Source organism: Hyla sarda, chromosome 4 (assembly GCF_029499605.1).
Source record: "Hyla sarda isolate aHylSar1 chromosome 4, aHylSar1.hap1, whole genome shotgun sequence".
Taxonomy (NCBI): domain Eukaryota; kingdom Metazoa; phylum Chordata; class Amphibia; order Anura; family Hylidae; genus Hyla; species Hyla sarda.
The window spans coordinates 274,223,879-274,241,936 of NC_079192.1; the positions used below are offsets into that span (position 1 = coordinate 274,223,879).

The following is an 18,058-nucleotide window of genomic DNA, read 5'->3' on the forward strand; positions in this document are numbered from 1 at the left end:
TTTCTAAACACTCTCTGCCATCCTACAATTATAAATGCTTAGCCATACATTAAAAAAAAAAAAAATAAAAAAAAAAAGGGGGGGGGGGGGGGTAAGGCATCCCGGGAAATTGTTTGCAAACTTTCTTATAAGTCAGTGGCGTAGTGTGGGGGTGCAGGTGGCACAGTTGCCCTGGACTCAAAACTTTTCTGCCAATCAACAAATTTGGTCAGTGGTGGTACATACATATGTGTATGCTCCGCCAACAGTTGCATTATTGGTTTGTGTATAGGAAACCTTTTTAAACCTTTTTAAACCCCACCCCTTGAGAAAATCCTATGTATGCCCCCGGTGAGCAGAGAAGTATTCACTGCATCTCTGCCTGCTTAGCACAAGGTGCTGGCAACCTACACTATACCACTGCTATGGGGTAAGAAGAAAACCCCCTTCATTTGTTTTACTTTGCAGTTTCAGACAACCTATTAAAGCTCAGGCAGAAAACGAAACAAGAAACAACATTATAAGCAGTTGTTCAATAAGTTCAATTATAATAGACAAAACTGAAAGACAAATCTAAAAGTAAATTTGTTTTTACTGTAAAGGAAAAATAAAAAAAAATATTTTGAAAAATGTCCACATTTTTCTTCTCCAGTTGCACTTCTGTAGAGGTCTTCTTACCAATACTATATACATTCACTTAGTATATAATTAGATCTGATTCTACCAGGCAAGTCCTTTTGTGTTTTTAGATTTTCCCTTCTTTTTTCCACGTTGAGCTCTCAGCTTCTTTCTTTGTCTCTGATTCATCCATACAGGATACTGGCCATGCTCATCTAGGAGACTTTTCTTATTTCGCTTTACATCTGTTTCCATCTTCATGGTATCACCTAAATAAGTGCCATAGGGAACAGACCGAAGAAAGTTATTACAGGTCTCAAGCCACAAAATACTTTCTATCATTTATACCTAACTTTAGCTTTTATGGTTAAGTCTTAGCTGTTAGTGGGTATACCCTTCAAGTAATAAATAAGCTGCATGCCCTCTAGGTTTTTTATGGGAGAGCCCCACAGAAATACTCCATGCAGCAGGAAGATTTGGCGCCCAGAGGTAAGACCCCAATGACTAGACACTTATCCCCTATCCTGTGGATAGGGGAAATGTTTTTAAACACTGGTATACCACTTTAAAGATGATCAAAGTAGTAGCAAGGTATAGCAAGCTAGGAGAGAGAGTACCTACATTTTCTACTTAACATTAAAACCAGCATAAGCATTGTTTTATTTATTTTAATCAGAAACATTGATGCTTAACAGAAAAGTGAACTAAAGTTAAAAGGGGATCTCCGTGATAGAAAAATCTACCCTAAGGATAGAGATAAGTGTCAGATTGCAGGGGGTCCGGATGGACATGTCCATTTGCCGTGCGGACACCGGAATCAGAATTTGTGTGCCAAAAACATCTGGCTCGGGAATTCCACCCTGTGCACAGTGCAGCAGAATATCATTGAAATCAATGGGACTCTGCTGTTGCGGAATCCCATCATGTGAACATAGCCTAAATCCAAAGGCCAAAAAGGGCATAAGAGCTAGGTAGGATTTCACCTTTTCTCTACTTTATAGCAAATGTTTAATGTTATAACAGTTATATATTTCTTTAAGGGTAGGGTCACACATAGTGAATAATTATTTCACGCTACGCCAAATCGGGTAGCTCTGTGTCTGTTTATAGGAGAATATACAGCTTATTTCCCGTTGTGCAGCTGATTTAGCGCAGTGTGATATTTTAACCCTACCCTTATGGTGTATTTGAAGAATAGCCCAGTCAGCATTTGATGGTATCAAACTGAACACAACATGATTTTTAAGCTTTAGAATGGAATAAAAAAGCCAGAAAATTCAATAAATAATAAACCCTTAAGGTAGATTTACATGCATGTGTGGTGGATTTTATGTGGTGTTCAGTTATTCTTCTACTATAATTGAACACAGCATACACAACGTGCAGTGTATACGCTACTTGTGAACATGCTGTAAAGTGGTTTATCCACAAAAGACATGCAACACCTATCTTTAGGTGATGTCATAATTTGGGGGTCGGAGTCCCACCCATTAGACACTCGAGTAGGGGTCCCATATGCCCCTGAGTGAATGGCAGTGGCTGGATGTGCACGCCATCATTCCATTCAACTCTATAGGACTGATGAAGATAGCCGAGAACAGCCCTGACATCTGTGTTGGAGCCTGGGATAGGACACAGCTCATAGCGCAGAAGTAAATACTAATAGGCAATACGGACGCAACACTATACATGTAAAACCAGCTCTAGGAGGCAATTGTGCTACAAAACACATATTACAATCCAAGGACCAGTCAAATGTTGTCAAAAAGAAAGCACTTTGCCTGTGACAGAATGAAGGCTAATGTGAAAGGTGCTGAGACCAGGACATCAGAGTTTCCATGTGCGCTGCAGGGCAACCCCTATAAGGTCCAGTATAAGTCTGAGAGAAGAAATAGACAGCTTCCATAGACATCAGAACGTCTCGCCTTTAGAAGCAAGTTAGTATTTCTTTTACGTTCCTTTGTGAAAGAGCAATAAAAGAGAAGTAGTAATTGGTATTGAACCATATAACATGCAATGTGGTAGATCCCTAACTAGAAGGAACACAGCTAAATATGTTTCAGTGTTTGTTTTGCAATTTACAACACTGGAGACTGCCCAGAAAATGTCATAAGAAATTCTCCAGAGGGGCAGCGGAATCCCTGCGCACACAGCATGGCCGGCACCCCCACAGGAAAATAAACGGCTCTTCTGAGGAGATGAAAACCGGTACCATAAAAACAAAAGTCTTCAAATAGACACAATGGAGTGTGTGCCAGGATCTCCCACCACCTCCCCGTCTGTAGACAATCATGTGGATTCATTTCAAAATAAAAAAAATTATAATCTCCTTTGTGAAAGGGAAATGTATTACAGATATTTCAAGATACCTTTAAAGTCTGATCACTCCAGCTAATCCAGACCATTAGAAATATTTTTAGGATTGTCGCAATTTTTTTCTTCTTTAAAAACATCCCCTATACATTCCTTACTAAATTCAGATACTTTGCTTAACCCCTTAAGGACCACAGGCTTTTTCATTTTTGCACTTTCGTTTTTTTTCCTCCTCACCTTCTAAAAATCATAATGCTTTCAATTTTCCACCTACATACCCATAGGAGGGCTTTTTTTTCGCACCACCAATTGTACTTCGTAATGACCACAAAATCTACAACGAATCCGGGGAAAAAAAACAAAACAAAAAAAACAGCACTTTTCTGTAAAAACAACACCACAATATCTTTATTCTGTGGGTCCATACAATTAAAATGATACCCTACTTCTATAGGTTTGATTGTGTTTTACTTCTTACACGAAAATTTGTATTCGTATTACTTTTTGCATGAAAATTTGTATGCTTAAAAATGTCCTCTTCTGACCCCCTAGAACTTTTAATTTTTCCGTACACAGGGCTATATATTTTTTGTGCCGTTGTCTGTAGTTTTTATCAGTACCATTTTGTTTTGAGAGGACTTTTTGATCAATCATTTTTTTTTTTTTTTTTTTTTATATTTTTTTTTAGGGAATACAAAGTGACCAAAAATACGCACCCCACTGGACCACCAGCTGGTGCTTACTGGTCCCTTTTGACGCAGCTGTCAGCTTTGACAGCGGTAATGTAAAGGGTTAATAGCCGCCCGCTGCGATAGCGGCATATCGGCAATTAACTGCGGCCCCCAGCTACAGGAAACAGCTGGGGGTCGCCGGGTATGGCACAGGCTCGAGTTAGGAACCTGCACCATACATGATTTGCCATCTTAGGATGAGCCAGCTCGTCCTTAGATGACAACCAATTAAAAAGGTAAACTGCACATTGTGACATTATTTACAACAGTCTACAGTAAAATGTATGGAAAACAGCAAGCCACTTTGCTTTACTTGTTTATCTTGTTTACATTACTTCTGTGGTGCACATTTTGGGGGAGATTTATCAAAACCTGTGCTGGTAAAAGTTGACTAGTTGCCCTTAGCAACCAACCAGATTGCTTGTTTTATTTTAGAGAGGCCTTTTTAAAAAAGGAAAGAAGCGATCTGATTGAAATCCACCAGAATGTAATGGGCTCTTTGGGTCAGGGTATTAAGACAGGTGGCAGGGACTCCTGTCTTAGACAGTTTGACTTTAGGCATGCATTGGAGAGCTGGGTTTGATTGAGAGTTGTGGCAAAGGTTGTTTTAAGAGTTTAAAGGGGTAGTCCAGTGGTGAAAAACTTATCCCCTATCCTAAGGATAGGGGATAAGTTTGAGATCGCGGGGGGTCCGACCGCTGGGGCCCCCTGCGGTCTCTCCGTACAGGGCCCCGGCTCTCCGGCCTGATAGTGGGTGTCGACCTCCGCACGAAGCGGCGGCCGACACGCCCCCTCAATACATCTCAATGGCAGAGCTGGAGATTGCCGAAGGCAGCGCTTCGGCTCTGCCATAGAGTTGTATTGAGGGGGCGTGTCGGCCGCCGCTTCGTGCGGAGGTAGACACGCCCCCTTCCCGCAGGCTGTCGGGGCTCCGTACAGGAGATCACAGGGGGGCCCCAGCAGTCGGACCCCCCGCGATCTGCAACTTATCCCCTATCCTTAAGATAGGGGATAAGTTGTTAACCACTGAGTCACCACTGGACTACTCCTTTAAAATGCCCACATCGCAACTAGGAAACCACACATTTGTACTGTCATCTTTTCAGGTCACATAGTTAGGGGTTTTGCCACACACTTTGAACCCAAAAATCCTATGCAAAGACTGTAGCACCCCTGAGGTGGTCAAAGAGTTCAGTAATCAGAGGAATTGGGTACATATTTTTAACTGTAACATACGAACCCCCAGGACAGTGCATCCGCTACAGGTTTCCATGGCTTGGTTCCAGGGGGTCAAGCCCTGGGCAGAAGGGGGGAAAAAAATAAAATAAAATGGGTGGGAACTCACCCAAGATTTTCACTTAAGGGCTGGTTCTGCAGGACTCCTGCTAATAGGAACAGTGTTCCTGCTGTGGAAAAAGTGCAGGAACTCCATTCCCACACATTCCTGCAGGACTTGAGCCCTGATTGGTTCTCTGCCAACAGAGAACAGAGTGTAGTCTCCACCCTTTGGAGGGCCTGTGGAGAGGTAGGGCCCCTGTCCATATCTTTATCAAGCACGTTGCTGCATTCCTGGTATTCTTAAGGAAGGGTAGAAACCCAAAGAGGTACAAAAGTACCTTACCCAGCCTATGTATGAACGTAATAGCATACTGAGGAGACCAAGACAAAACCTCAGCTGTCTGCCAGTCAAAATGGGGATTATGTCTCTATAACCAGGAATAACCAAGCTCAACAGGATGCAGAGAGTTAATCACCGGAAACTGGAGGGTCTCAAGAGAGTTCCCATCATGACAGACAAGGGAACTGTTTTATGGGTAGTAAGCGGGTTGTAAGTGTACAAAAGGCATTATCCACAAAAAAGAAAAAACGATTCTGTGGCAGCAAAAGTCAAAGGAAGCTCTAGGTGAGCCCTACAATTTTAAAGGGTCTGCATCGCAAATGCCAATTGCTCAATTGTCTTACAGATCATGAGAGTGAACAGGTAAAATCCAAAAGGAGTAAGATTTGGAAAATCTTATCAATACGAGGGAAAACATTTCTGTCAAAAAAAATAAAAATAAAGAGGAGGAAAACCTCACATCTCTGTAGGTGAAAAAATAAACTCCTAACTTTTTTTTTTTTTTTTTTGCTGGCTACTAGATTTAAATCATTTAAAATTTTGTCAAGCCCTGCATGAAGAACCCTCACCTTCTGCAGGTTCAGCTTCCATAGCAGCCTTCTCCTTCACCTTCTCAGCTGTGACCACAGTCGTAATATCTTTCACATCATCCATCAACATGTCTGCATTGGCTTTCGCTAAAACATTTTTTAAGTGGGCAAGTTCTTTTGGAGCATTTTTCTTCCTCTTCTCGGCCCGCATCTTCCGCTTCCATTTGCTTCTAATACTTTTAGCCATTGTGATCTAGGGGGATATTCATAGAAAATGCACTGTTAAATAATATCAATATAATAAAGACACTAAATCAACAACCAGCACCAATGTGTGGCATTGCCTGTGTCATGGGTATCCCAGCCCTTTGTGGTACTCTGTTCTGCAGTAAGAGGGTAAAAGGGGGAGATTTATCAAACATTGTGCAGGGGAACAGTTGCCCACAGCAACTAGCCAGAATCCAGCTTTCATTTACTCAGGAGCCTTTTTATATATAAAATGTAGCAATCTGATCGGTTTCTATAGGCTATTGCTCCACTGTTCCTTTGCACATTATATGATAAACATCCTTTATAGCTTTATCTGTAAATGGAGTTTAAATAACCAGAACCCATGTAGTGTTCACTAGTTAGGATGATGCCATGAGCTCAGAACTGGATCATGAATGTCATATCCTCTGCACAAGTACTCCCTCTGCTGGTATTACTGGATCTCTGCAAGTGAGAATGTAACGACGGGGGGAATCATGTTGCGATGTGCAGTAAACAGGTAAGGCTGGGTTCACACTACGTTTTGTACTTACGGTTCCCGTATACGGCTGGGATGAGGGGGCGGGGCTTAATCGCGGCGCCCGCACTCAGCCGTATACGGGAACCGTAATTAAATGCATGTCTATGAGCCGACCGGAGTGAACCGCAGCCTCCGGTCGGCTGTGTTTTCGGCCGTATGCGGTTTCCCGACTGTAGGCAAAAAACGCGGTCGACCACGATGCAAAAGATGGTTTATTGTAAAATCACACAGCAAACGGCAACAGGGATCATGAAGTGACGCGTTTCAGTGACCTTAGTCGCCTTAGTCGTACTGAGATATGTCCAGATCCATCTGCCCCTTCTAGTGGTCCGCCCCGCCCCGCCCTCCCCCACCAGGTGTGTGCACCCCCACACCAAGAGGCAGATTTACAATTGTATTCACACTGGATAAAACAAACACATTTATTAGTACTGATCGCAAAACAAAAAATAACTGCAAAGAAATACAATGCCGGAGACAGAGAAAGGTGTGATAATACAAAATAAATCTTGATAACTAAATACAACTTGTACCAACACAAATATATAGAATCTAACAAATCTCCTTATATGTTCTCATCTACCTAATGCCATGGGGAACAATTCAATATGGAGCACTTTGTAAATTGCAATACTCCCCATGTAGTATATCTCATTACGTGTCGGAAGTGTAATATTCAATATGTGGGGTGCACGACAGGTGCCCTGAAAGTGAGAGTTCGGAGGCACCTGTCGGACATCCCCCATTTTAACTCCCGGCACGTATCCATGGCGAGTCGACATTGTGCCGAAAAACACTCAGGCTCGTTCCGTAGCCTGTGTGTACAAGGCATAGAGAAAGTTACTGCACCTCCACGAGGTGGAGACCACAGAAGAAAACTATTAGACGGGGAGGTCTATTGGATTTTGAAACTTAATACGAGGTTTCCGATGGGCATGAACAGGAGACAGGACACCATGTTATACTATTAGATATATATTCTTGCATTGAATATCATTCAAGTAACAATGTTTGTTACATGGTGCCCTTCTCTTGTCCCTATACATCGTGGAACGCTGCGTTACCCGTCACTCTCATTGAAAAAAAATGTCATCATATTCTGAGGGTTCTAAATACGCTGCCATCTTTTACCTTTCTCCTGTGCCACAACCACCTAGTATTAGTAGTCCGCCTCATTGAGTGATATCCCTGACATATCTGCCACAATATGCAGACATTTATTCATATATGTATAGGTAATAATATTGTGTGGCTCTGTATATATTTCTCGGATAAATGGCCGCTCCCTATTCGTGTTTTTCCTCCTATAGAACCCTGGGTATTAATATCCTTTTGTGCACCGTGCCGAACTCTTGTTGGCTTAATAACATGGTATAACCCTGATCTCGTGGTATTATTATCATGGTATTGACATGGTGGCATTTAATAAGATTTTATTACTTTTTATCAGTGATTTGAAATATATATTTTTTCCTTTTCTTTTATATAATATATATATATATATATATTTATACTGTGTACAACTTAGGTTGTGGTTGGTATAATCGATTATCACCGACGATGTGGGTTCTATTCTGTTTTTCACATAGGTAGATGAGAACATATAAAGGAGATTTGTTAGATTCTATATATTTGTGTTGGTACAAGTTGTATTTAGTTATCAAGATTTATATTGCATTACCACACCTTTCTCTGTCTCCAGCATTGTATTTCTTTGCAGTTATTTTTTGGTTTGCGATCAGTACTAATAAATGAGTTTGTTTTAACCAGTGTGAATACGATTGTAAATCTGCCTCTTTGTGTGGGGGGTGCAACACACCTGGTGGGGGAGGGCGGGGCAGAGCACTATAAGGAGCAGATGGATCTGGACATACCTCAGTATGACTAAGGTCACTGAAACGCATCACTTCATGATCCCTGTTGCCGTTGGCTGTGTGATTTTACAATAAACCAACTTTTGCATCGTGCTTACAGTGCTGGACAATTTTGTTCTTCTATTGGCTGTGTTCGTGGTGTCGCACGAGTCCGTGCACGGAGGCGGCGGTGGGGAGCTGAACTACAACCTGTTTTGCATTAATTTTAATGGGTACACAGACAGTCCGCAATAGTGTCAGATTTGTGGACTATCCACGGACCTATTCAAATGAATGGTAGCGTAACTTGCAGCTGGTTTCCTGCAGCGGGAAACCGTCTACTAGTTACTAGCGTGTGAACGCACCCTTAACCCCTTAAGGACAAAGCTCATTATGACCTTAAGGACCAGAGCACTTTTTGCACATCTGACCACTGTCACTAAGCATTAATAACTCTGGGATGATTTTCCTAATCATTCTGATTCCGAGAGTTTTTTTCGTGACATATTCTTCTTTATGTTAGTGGTACATTTTCGTTCATCCTTTCTTGGTGAAAAAGTACAAAATTTCATGAAAAATTTGAAACTTTTGAATTTTTCTAACTTTGAAGCTCTCTGCTTGTAGGGAAAATAGAACATTCCAAATAAATTATATATTGAACTGAGAGTTCTATTATAAATGGATCACATAGGATTACACAATTTTTTATAACACATAGGTTATATTACATGCCGCTACTTATGGGTAAAAATAGACAAATCAAAAAGATATGTGAAGGGGAAGGAGTGGGGTTTTTAATATGTACTTTGATTGGCCAAAAATTAAGACATTCTGGTTTGAGGTAATAGGGATGATGGAGAAAAGGTTGGAGATAAAAGAAGGAGATAGGAGGAGGAAGATCGGAAGGAAGAAGGATGGACCAGGTGTTGAGAGGAAAAGTCCAATTCATAGCTAGACTGTTAATAGCAAGAAAATGGAAGCACCAAATACTGTCGAATTAAATGCTACAATACGAAAAATAATAAAAATAATACATTTTGAGTTTGGGTGGACAGTTAAGGCTGGTTGTTTGTCAAAATGTCATGCCATTTGGATAAATGGATTAAAGGTATGAAAGAGATCATGTTTAATTGAAAATTTGAGATAAGAGCGTCTCCCCCCCCCCCCTTCTGCCAGTGGGTGGGGGGGTCTTTTGGAGAAGGGTAGGCAGGGTTGGGAAATTAAAAAAAATTTAAAAAAAAATTGCTTGTCCAAGGGACGAAAACGGAACACAATCAAAATGTCCCTCATAATGAACCACTTGCCCTGGTACATAAAATAATTTCAACCAAAATAGTCTGCAAATAAGGTCTTTATTAATAGAAACTATAATAGGCAGACCAGTATGTCACCCCATTAGGTGGATAAGGCCCCTGATAAGTCCGCCCCATTAAATAGGTAGTCCCCACTTCAGGTAGGTATGTCCTTTTATCAGATAGGTACGTCCCCTCATCAGGTAGGCAGGCATGAAGGGCTCCCCTAGTATGTAAATAGGACCCCAGATATATGTGTCCCCGACAGTTGGTAAAAAGGTAGGGCTCCCAGACAGAGCCCCAGATAGAAATGACCCCATTAGGTAGAGCTCCCCCAGTAGGTAGACAGGCCCAAAGATAGATATGATCCCCATCAGGTAGGGCTCCCCATTTAAACAATTACACTCCCTAAGTCAGAGCTTTCCAAACTTTTCATGGTGACGCCCTTACATAGTTTGGTGACACTCTCCTTGCTATACTGCCAATTGCATGCATCGGGTTGCGCGTCGACAAATGCACAACATAGTACCAGAATCAGCATTAGAAAAGCTGCTACCATCCTGTGCCATTATATTCCAGCCCCCACCCCTCCCCATGCCATTATATTCCAGCTCCCTTCCCCCGTGCCATTATATTTCAGCCCCCCCCTTACCCTCCCCGTGCCATTATATTTCAGCCCCCCCTTACCCTCCCCGTGCCATTATATTTCAGCCCCCCCCCCCTTCCCCCGTGCCATTATATTTCAGCCCCCCCCTTCCCCGTGCCATTATATTTCAGCCCCCCCCCTTCCCCCGTGCCATTATATTTCAGCCCCCCCCCTTCCCCCGTGCCATTATATTTCAGCCCCCCCCTTCCCCCGTGCCATTATATTTCAGCCCCCCCCCCCTTCCCCGTGCCATTATATTTCAGCCCCCCCCCCTTCCCCCGTGCCATTATATTTCAGCCCCCCCCCCCCCTTTCCCCCGTGCCATTATATTTCAGCCCCCCCCCCCTTTCCCCCCGTGCCATTATATTTCAGCCCCCCCCCTTCCCCCGTGCCATTATATTTCAGCCCCCCCCCCTTCCCCCGTGCCATTATATTTCAGCCCCCCCCCCTTCCCCCGTGCCATTATATTTCAGCCCCCCCCCTTCCCCCCGTGCCATTATATTTCAGCCCCCCCCCTTCCCCCGTGCCATTATATTTCAGCCCCCCCCCCTTCCCCCGTGCCATTATATTTCAGCCCCCCCCCCTTCCCCCGTGCCATTATATTTCAGCCCCCCCCCTTCCCCCGTGCCATTATATTTCAGCCCCCCCCTTCCCCCGTGCCATTATATTTCAGCCCCCCCCCTTCCCCCGTGCCATTATATTTCAGCCCCCCCCTTCCCCCGTGCCATTATATTTCAGCCCCCCCCCCCTCCTTCACCCGTGCCATTATATATTTCAGCCCCCCTCCCCTGTATGAATGGAAACTGGATGCAAGTATGTTAGAGTTATTGTAATTGATAAAGGAATAATAAAAAAAAAAAAAAAAATTATATATATTGATTCATATATACAATATGTCTACTTTATATTCGGGATCGACCGATTATCGGTTTGGCCGATAATCACGATTTTGGGCATTATCGGTATTACTTTGCCAATATGCCGATAATGCCCCCCGCCGCACCGAGTCACCGAGTTTATTTACTTTCACTAAAATGCAGTTTTCCCACCCAAATTTTACATTTTACAAGGGGTATTAGGAGATAATACCCCCCAAAATTTGTAACCCCATTTCTTCTGAGTATGGAAATACCCCATATGTGGATGTAAAGTGCTCTGCAAGTGAACTACAATGCTCAGAAGAGGAGGAGCGCCATTGAGCTTTTGGAGAGAGAATTTGGTTGTAATAAAAGTCGGGGGCCAGTGAGCAATAAAGGGTGCAGTGAGCATTGACACCCCACTGGCGTTTGACAGATCTTTGGAATAGTGGGCTGTGCAAATGAAACTTTTGTGTGTGTGTGTGTGTGTGACCCCCCGTGCATTGTTCTGGCACTATGGTGGCTTTGTAAACACACGTGGCCTTCAATTCCGGACAAATTTTCTCTCCAAGGGTCCAATGGCGCTTCCTTCTCTTCTGAATTCGCCCGCAGAGCACTTTACATCCACATATGGGGTATGTTCTTACTCAGAGGTAATGGGGTAATACATTTTAGGGGGCTTTTTTCCCCTATTATATATGTGGGTACATAATGTACATAGTCTGCTCTCACTAGAGATGAGCGAAGTTACAGCAATTCGATTTGTCACGAACCTTGCAGCTCGGCAGTTGATTACTTTATCCTGCATAAATTAGTTCAGCTTTCAGGTGCTCCGGTGGGCTGGAGACTCCCTCCTAAGACTGTATCCCCTTTTCCAGCCCACCGGAGCACCTGAAAGCTGAACTCATTTATGCAGGCTAAAGCCTGTGAAAATGAAAAGTATGGGGCAACACCAGCATGTTATGGGAAAAAAAAATTTTTTTTTTTTTTTTTTTTTTTTTTTAAACTAAAAGGCTGGTGTAGACCCCAACTTTTCCTTTTCATAAGTGGTAAAAGGAAAAAAAGCCCCCCCAAAAGTTGTAACGCAATTGCCCCCGAGTACGGAAATACCCCATATGTGGCCCTAAACTTTCCTTAAACTAAGACAGGGCTCAGAAGTGACAGAGTGCCATGCGCATTTGAGGACCAAATTAGGGATTGCATAGGGGTATTATACGCCAGTGATTCCCAAACAGGGTGCTTCCGGCTGTTACTAAACTCCCAGCATGCCAGGACAGTCAGTGGCTGTCCGGAAATGCTGGGAGTTGTTGTTTTGCAACAGCTGGAGGCACCGTTTTGGAAACAATGCTGTAAGATACGTTTTTCATTTTTATTTGGGGGGGGGGGGGGGGGGGGGGGGGGGGGGGGGGGAAGTGTAAGGGGGTGTATATGTAGTGTAGTGTAGTGTTTTTAGGGTACATTCACGTGGGCGGGTTTATGGCGAGTTTTCCATTAGGAGTTTGAAGCCGGAAACTTGCTGTAAACCTCCAGTTGTTGCAAAACTACAACTCCCAGCACGCACTGACAGACCGTGCATGCTGGGAGTTGTACTTTTGCAACAGCTGAAGACACACTGGTTGGAAAACCTTCAGTTAGGTTCTGTTACCTAATTCAGTATTTTCCAACCAGTGTGCCTCCAGCTGTAGCAAAACTACAACTCACAGCATGTACTGATCACCGAAGGGCATGATGGGAGATGTAGTTATGCAACAGCTGGAGGCACGCAACTACAACTCCCAGCATGGCGAGACAGCAGTTTTCTGTTCGTGCATGCTGCAAGTTGTAGTTTTGCAAGATGTAGTGGGCCACAGTTTAGAGACCACTGCACAGTGGTCTCCAAACGATAGCCCTCCAAATATTGCAAAACTACAAATCCCAGCATGCCTAAAAAACTGCTCTTGGGAGTTGTAGTTCTGTATAGTGGTCTCCAAATTGTAGCCCTCCAGATGTTGCAAGCCAACAACTCACCAGCTTCCGTAGTCTGCACCAGGGAGCCGCAACTCATCAACGCCTGGACTAGGGGAACCGAACTTTAACCCCCGCCCCCAATGTGCTATTGGTCGGTCGCTTCTGACCGACCAATAGCAGGGGTAGCACCCCTGCCACCTCACTCCTATCTAGGGCTGCAGCTAACGATTATTTTAATAACCGATTAGTTGTCGACTATTTTATCAATAAATCGGAAAAAACATCAAAATGCCAAAATAAGGGGTTCAGCTGATTCTACTTGAAGAATTATGAACAATGGCCATATTAAAAGTTTCTAGAATGTTCGGTTACCAAACAACAGCAATTTTGGACCTTTTTTTTTACGTTTACGCCGGTTGCTGTACAGGATCATTATTAATGATCTTGTACAGAAACCAGCGTAAATTTTATATTGCTGCATGGGTAACTGTCTGAACTATTAAAATAAAATGTTAATTATTTACTTACATTTAATTTTAATAGTTCAGACAATTAGCCACGTATATCAATAGGAAAAGGGGGAGCTAATTTTTATTGGGGGAGCAGTTTATTTACATTTTGTTTTTATACTTTACACTTTTTAAATCGCACTCCTATACACATGGGGGTATTTTCAGACTGCAGAGCATTGCACCAGACCCATGTCTGTAGTACAGACTCTAGGATGCAAATGCTCTGCACCCCTCCCCCCCCCCATGTGTATAGCAGTGTATATGTACTACATACACACTGTTTTACCCAAGGGGGTATATGCAGAGCATTGCACCCTTGTGTCTGTACACAGACACAAGGGTGCAATGCTCAGCACATACCCTCATGTGTATAATAGTGTAAGTGTGTACTACATGCACACTGCTATACACATGGTAGTATGTGCAGAGCATTGCATCCTAGTGTCTGTACTACAGACACAGGGGTGCAAAGCTCTGCATATACCCCTATGTGTATAGCAGTTTGTGCAGAGCATTGCACCCGTGTCTGTAGTAACGGCAGTAGGATGCAATGCTCTGTACATACTACCATGTGTATAGCAGTGTGCATGTAGTACACACTTACACTACTATACACATGGGGGTATATGCAGAGCATTGCATCCCAGTGGATGACACTAGGGTGCAATGCTTTGCAGATACCTCCCCCATGTGTGTGTCAATATGCAATAACTGCAGTAACAGTGGCAGGGCACATTAAACTGCAGCAAACTGTCCTACCGGCGGCAGTAGTATGGAGTCCTCCAGGGCAGGCTGAGAAGGCGAAATGCAGAGCTTCCACAGGTGGCGGGGGAGGGAAGGAGAACAGAGCAGCAGTAGCAACACTCAATTGGTGAGCAGTGGGTAGCGGAGGGTGTTTCAGGGGACTTAACTAAAAACAAAGGCTGCGGCGGTGCGGACTAGCGTGTGACCGCACGGCCGCAGCACTGTTATGACAGCTGGTGCCCGGACAACAAACCGGCCTATCCCCCTGAAGGGATAGGAGTAGGGCTGCAACGATTAATCGATGTTATCAAATTTCATTGATAACATCGATTAATCGTTGCAGCCCTACTCCTATCCCTTCAGGGGGATCTTGGGTTTCTTGGACAGCCCCGATCCCACTTATTTTCCAGGTTATCGGAGACCCGTTTGACCTGGAATCACCGCAGATCGCTGGTCTGAATTGACCGGCGATCGCTGACGTGGGGTTTGCATGTGGGGAACCGGAATTCCCACGGGCGTATAGGTACGCCCTGGGTCCTTAAAGGAGTAGTCTAGTCCTGAAAAACGTATCCCCTGGAGACTGTTGGGGCCCCCGGCAGGAAGTATGTACGGGGCATATTGGTGCACAGCTCTTGCAGGCTTCAGTGACATCCCCCCTGCTGGGAAATGCCCACTTTCTCCTGCCGGGGGCTCACACAATGTAAGAAAGGGGAATGGTATGACACAAAGCTTTTAAAAGTTCATTAAAAAAAAAGTTTAACCTGTTGGGAATGAAGGGCGTATGCATACGCCCGTCGGAATTTTGGTCCCTGCCGGGCGGAGACCGGAGTGACTGCTGATATCGATCAGCAGGCACCCCGCGCAAATGCGGCGATCGGCGCAAGTGTCACACTTGCGATTTGCACTGATTCCGGGTCATTACGGGTCTATGGTGACCCGGAATATAAGGGGGATCACAGTTGTCTAAGACACCTAGCATCACCCTGAATGGATAGGAGTGAGGTGGCAGAGGTGCTACCCCTCCTATCCCTGCTATTGGTCGTCAGAAGAGACGACCAACAGCTGATTGGGGGCGGGGGGTGGGGGGGGGGGGGTTAATTTTCGTTTTCCCTGTCCTGCCCACCCACAATAGGCGGGGCAGGACGGGGAAACGACAGAGGATCGGCGCCGAAGTCCACTTACCCGTCCGGAGGCAGCGGGCGACGGTGATCGGCAGGCGGCGAGGACGACGTGCGGCAGAAGAGGACGGCTCCCTGGATCCTACGGAAGCCGGTAAGTTGCCTAGCATCATCTGGAGGGTTATAGTGGTCTCTAACTGTAGCCCTCCAGATGTTGCAAAACTACAACTCCCAGCATGCCCAGACAGCTTTTTGGGCATGCTGGAATATGTAGTTTTGCAACAGCTGGAGGACTGCAGTTTGAGACCACTATACAGAGGTCTCTAAACTGTATCCCTCCAGATCTTGCAAAACTACAACTCCTAGCATGCCCAAACAGCTCTTTGCTGTCTGGGCATGCTGGGATTTGTAGTTTTGCAACATCTGGAGGGTCACAGTTTGGAGATCACTGTGCAGTGGTCTCTAAACTGTAGCCCTCCAGATGTTGCAAAACTGCAAATCCCAGCATGCCCAAAAAGCAAACAGCTGTCTCAGCATGCTGGGAGTTGTAGTTGCGTACCTCCAGCTGTTGCATAACTATATCTCCCAGCATGCCCTTCGGCGATCAGTACATGCTGGGAGTTGTAGTTTTGCAACAGCTGGAGGCACACTGGTTGGAAAATACTGAGTTAGGTAAATTAACCTAAATTAAGGTTTCCCAACCAGTGTGCCTCCAGCTGTTGCAAAAGTACAACTCCCAGCATGCACGGTCTGTCAGTACATGCTGGGAGTTGTAGTTTTGAAAAGCTGGAGGTTTGCACCCACCCCCCCCCCCCCCCATGTGAACGTACAGGGTACATTCACACAGGCAGGTTTACAGTAAGTTTCCTGCTTCAAGTTTGGGCTGCGGTAAACTTTTCGCCGCAGTGCAAACTCCTAGCATGAAACTCACCGTAACACGCCAGTGCGAATGTACTCTAAAAACACTACACTACCACAAAATAAAGGGTAAAACACTACATATACACCCCCTTACATTGTGTCAATAAAAATGAAAACGTATTGTATGGCAGTGTTTCCAAAACAGAGCCTTCAGCTGTTGCAAAACAACAACTCCCAGCATTTCCAGACAGCCACTGTCTGTCCAGGCATGCTGGGAGTTTAGCAACAGCTTGAGGCATCCTATTTTGGAATCACTGGCGTAAAATACCCCTATGTCCACCCCTATGCAATCCGTAATTTAGTCCTCAAATGCGCATGGAGCTCTCTCATTTTGGAGCCCTGTCGTATTTCAAGGAAACAGTTTAGGGCCACATATGGGGTATTTCCATACTCGGGAGAAATTGCACTACAAATTTTGGGGGGCTTTTTCTCCTTTTATCCCTTATGAAAAAGGAAAAGTAGGCTACACCAGCCTGTTAGTGTAAAAAAATAAAAATGTTTACACTAATATGCTGGTGTTGCCCTATACTTTTTATTTTCACAAGCAGTAAAAGGAAAAAAAAAGACCCCCAAAATTTGTAACGCAATTTCTCGGAAATACCCCATATGTGGGCCTAAAATGCTTTGTGGGCGCACAACAAGGCTCAGGAGTGAGTGCACACTATGTACATTTGAGGCCTAAATTTTTAGGGTCATAATGGGCTCCATCCCCAAGGGGTTAAGGGCAGGAGGGGTGTTAGGAGTAGTTAGGGAATATAATCTTAGTTTAAGAAATATGATTTGATGGCAGGTACTCTAAGTTACATACAGCGCAGGACAACTTTTAAACTTATTTTCTTCCCTATTACTGCCAGCTCGAAGGCGTCCACATATTGTATGCAAGCTTATTTTACCCCATATATCCTGATGCCAACCATTATATAGGGTACAATCAATAGACATGTCCCCTTTAAATACTGTACTACAGAATATGTCTAGGTACAACCCTTAATGCCATCTTGCCCCACTACACACATTTGTTGCTGAGCTTTTGAACCCTAATGTTTCATTTAGGTCCTGGTATATTCAGTTATTATGGAAGCTGTATCCTATCAGGATCCTTTTTGGTAGGTGTATGGGGACTAGAATATTATTTGATCTATGGCAAGGACTTTCACCTGGACCATGTAGGGACCGATGGCAGTCTGCTATATATGCTGCTCCCCTGCTGTAATGGAGGACACCACATCTTTACATATAACCAACACTAAAACAACAACATACACCACATGACACCCTATAAGTCAGGATACGTCCTCTAGAAACACACGTGACATATACCCGACTTACCTGTAACAGAAGAGAAGTGCGTACTTCCCAGCAGAGATCACCACGCTGCACTCACCAGCCCGGATATGATCCACACTGCCTGCGGACACTAGAGGCCAGAGAAGAAAACTAACCCGCCGCCATGTTTCTGGAGACAACCTTGTAGTCAGCTCCGTCTTATCTCTACACTGTGTCCATTCACCTCAGAGCCGCACTAGGAGACATAATCGTGTAACTTCCCGAGCTCTGCCTGTGGAGCCGCACACAGGATACAGGAGGAG

General features: G+C 44.3%; 1 protein-coding gene across 3 annotated transcripts; it reads right to left on the reverse strand.

The window, feature by feature from the left end:
- Positions 1-493: 493 nt before the first annotated feature.
- LLPH (LLP homolog, long-term synaptic facilitation factor) lies at positions 494-18,056 on the reverse strand. Of its 3 annotated transcripts, none has more exons than XM_056574275.1 (3): positions 17,799-18,056; positions 5,829-6,042; positions 494-866 (listed from the first exon to the last, which is right to left on the reverse strand). In XM_056574275.1, exons 2-3 carry the CDS (start codon positions 6,034-6,036, stop codon positions 700-702), a joined length of 375 nt encoding a protein of 124 aa, XP_056430250.1. In that variant the 5' UTR covers positions 6,037-6,042; positions 17,799-18,056; the 3' UTR covers positions 494-699. The 3 variants fall into 3 exon arrangements, with proteins under 3 accessions (XP_056430250.1, XP_056430251.1, XP_056430249.1); XM_056574276.1 differs by lacking the exon at positions 17,799-18,056 and adding an exon at positions 17,733-17,783; XM_056574274.1 differs by lacking the exon at positions 17,799-18,056 and adding an exon at positions 17,627-17,731.
- Between the last annotated feature and the right edge of the window lie 2 nt (positions 18,057-18,058).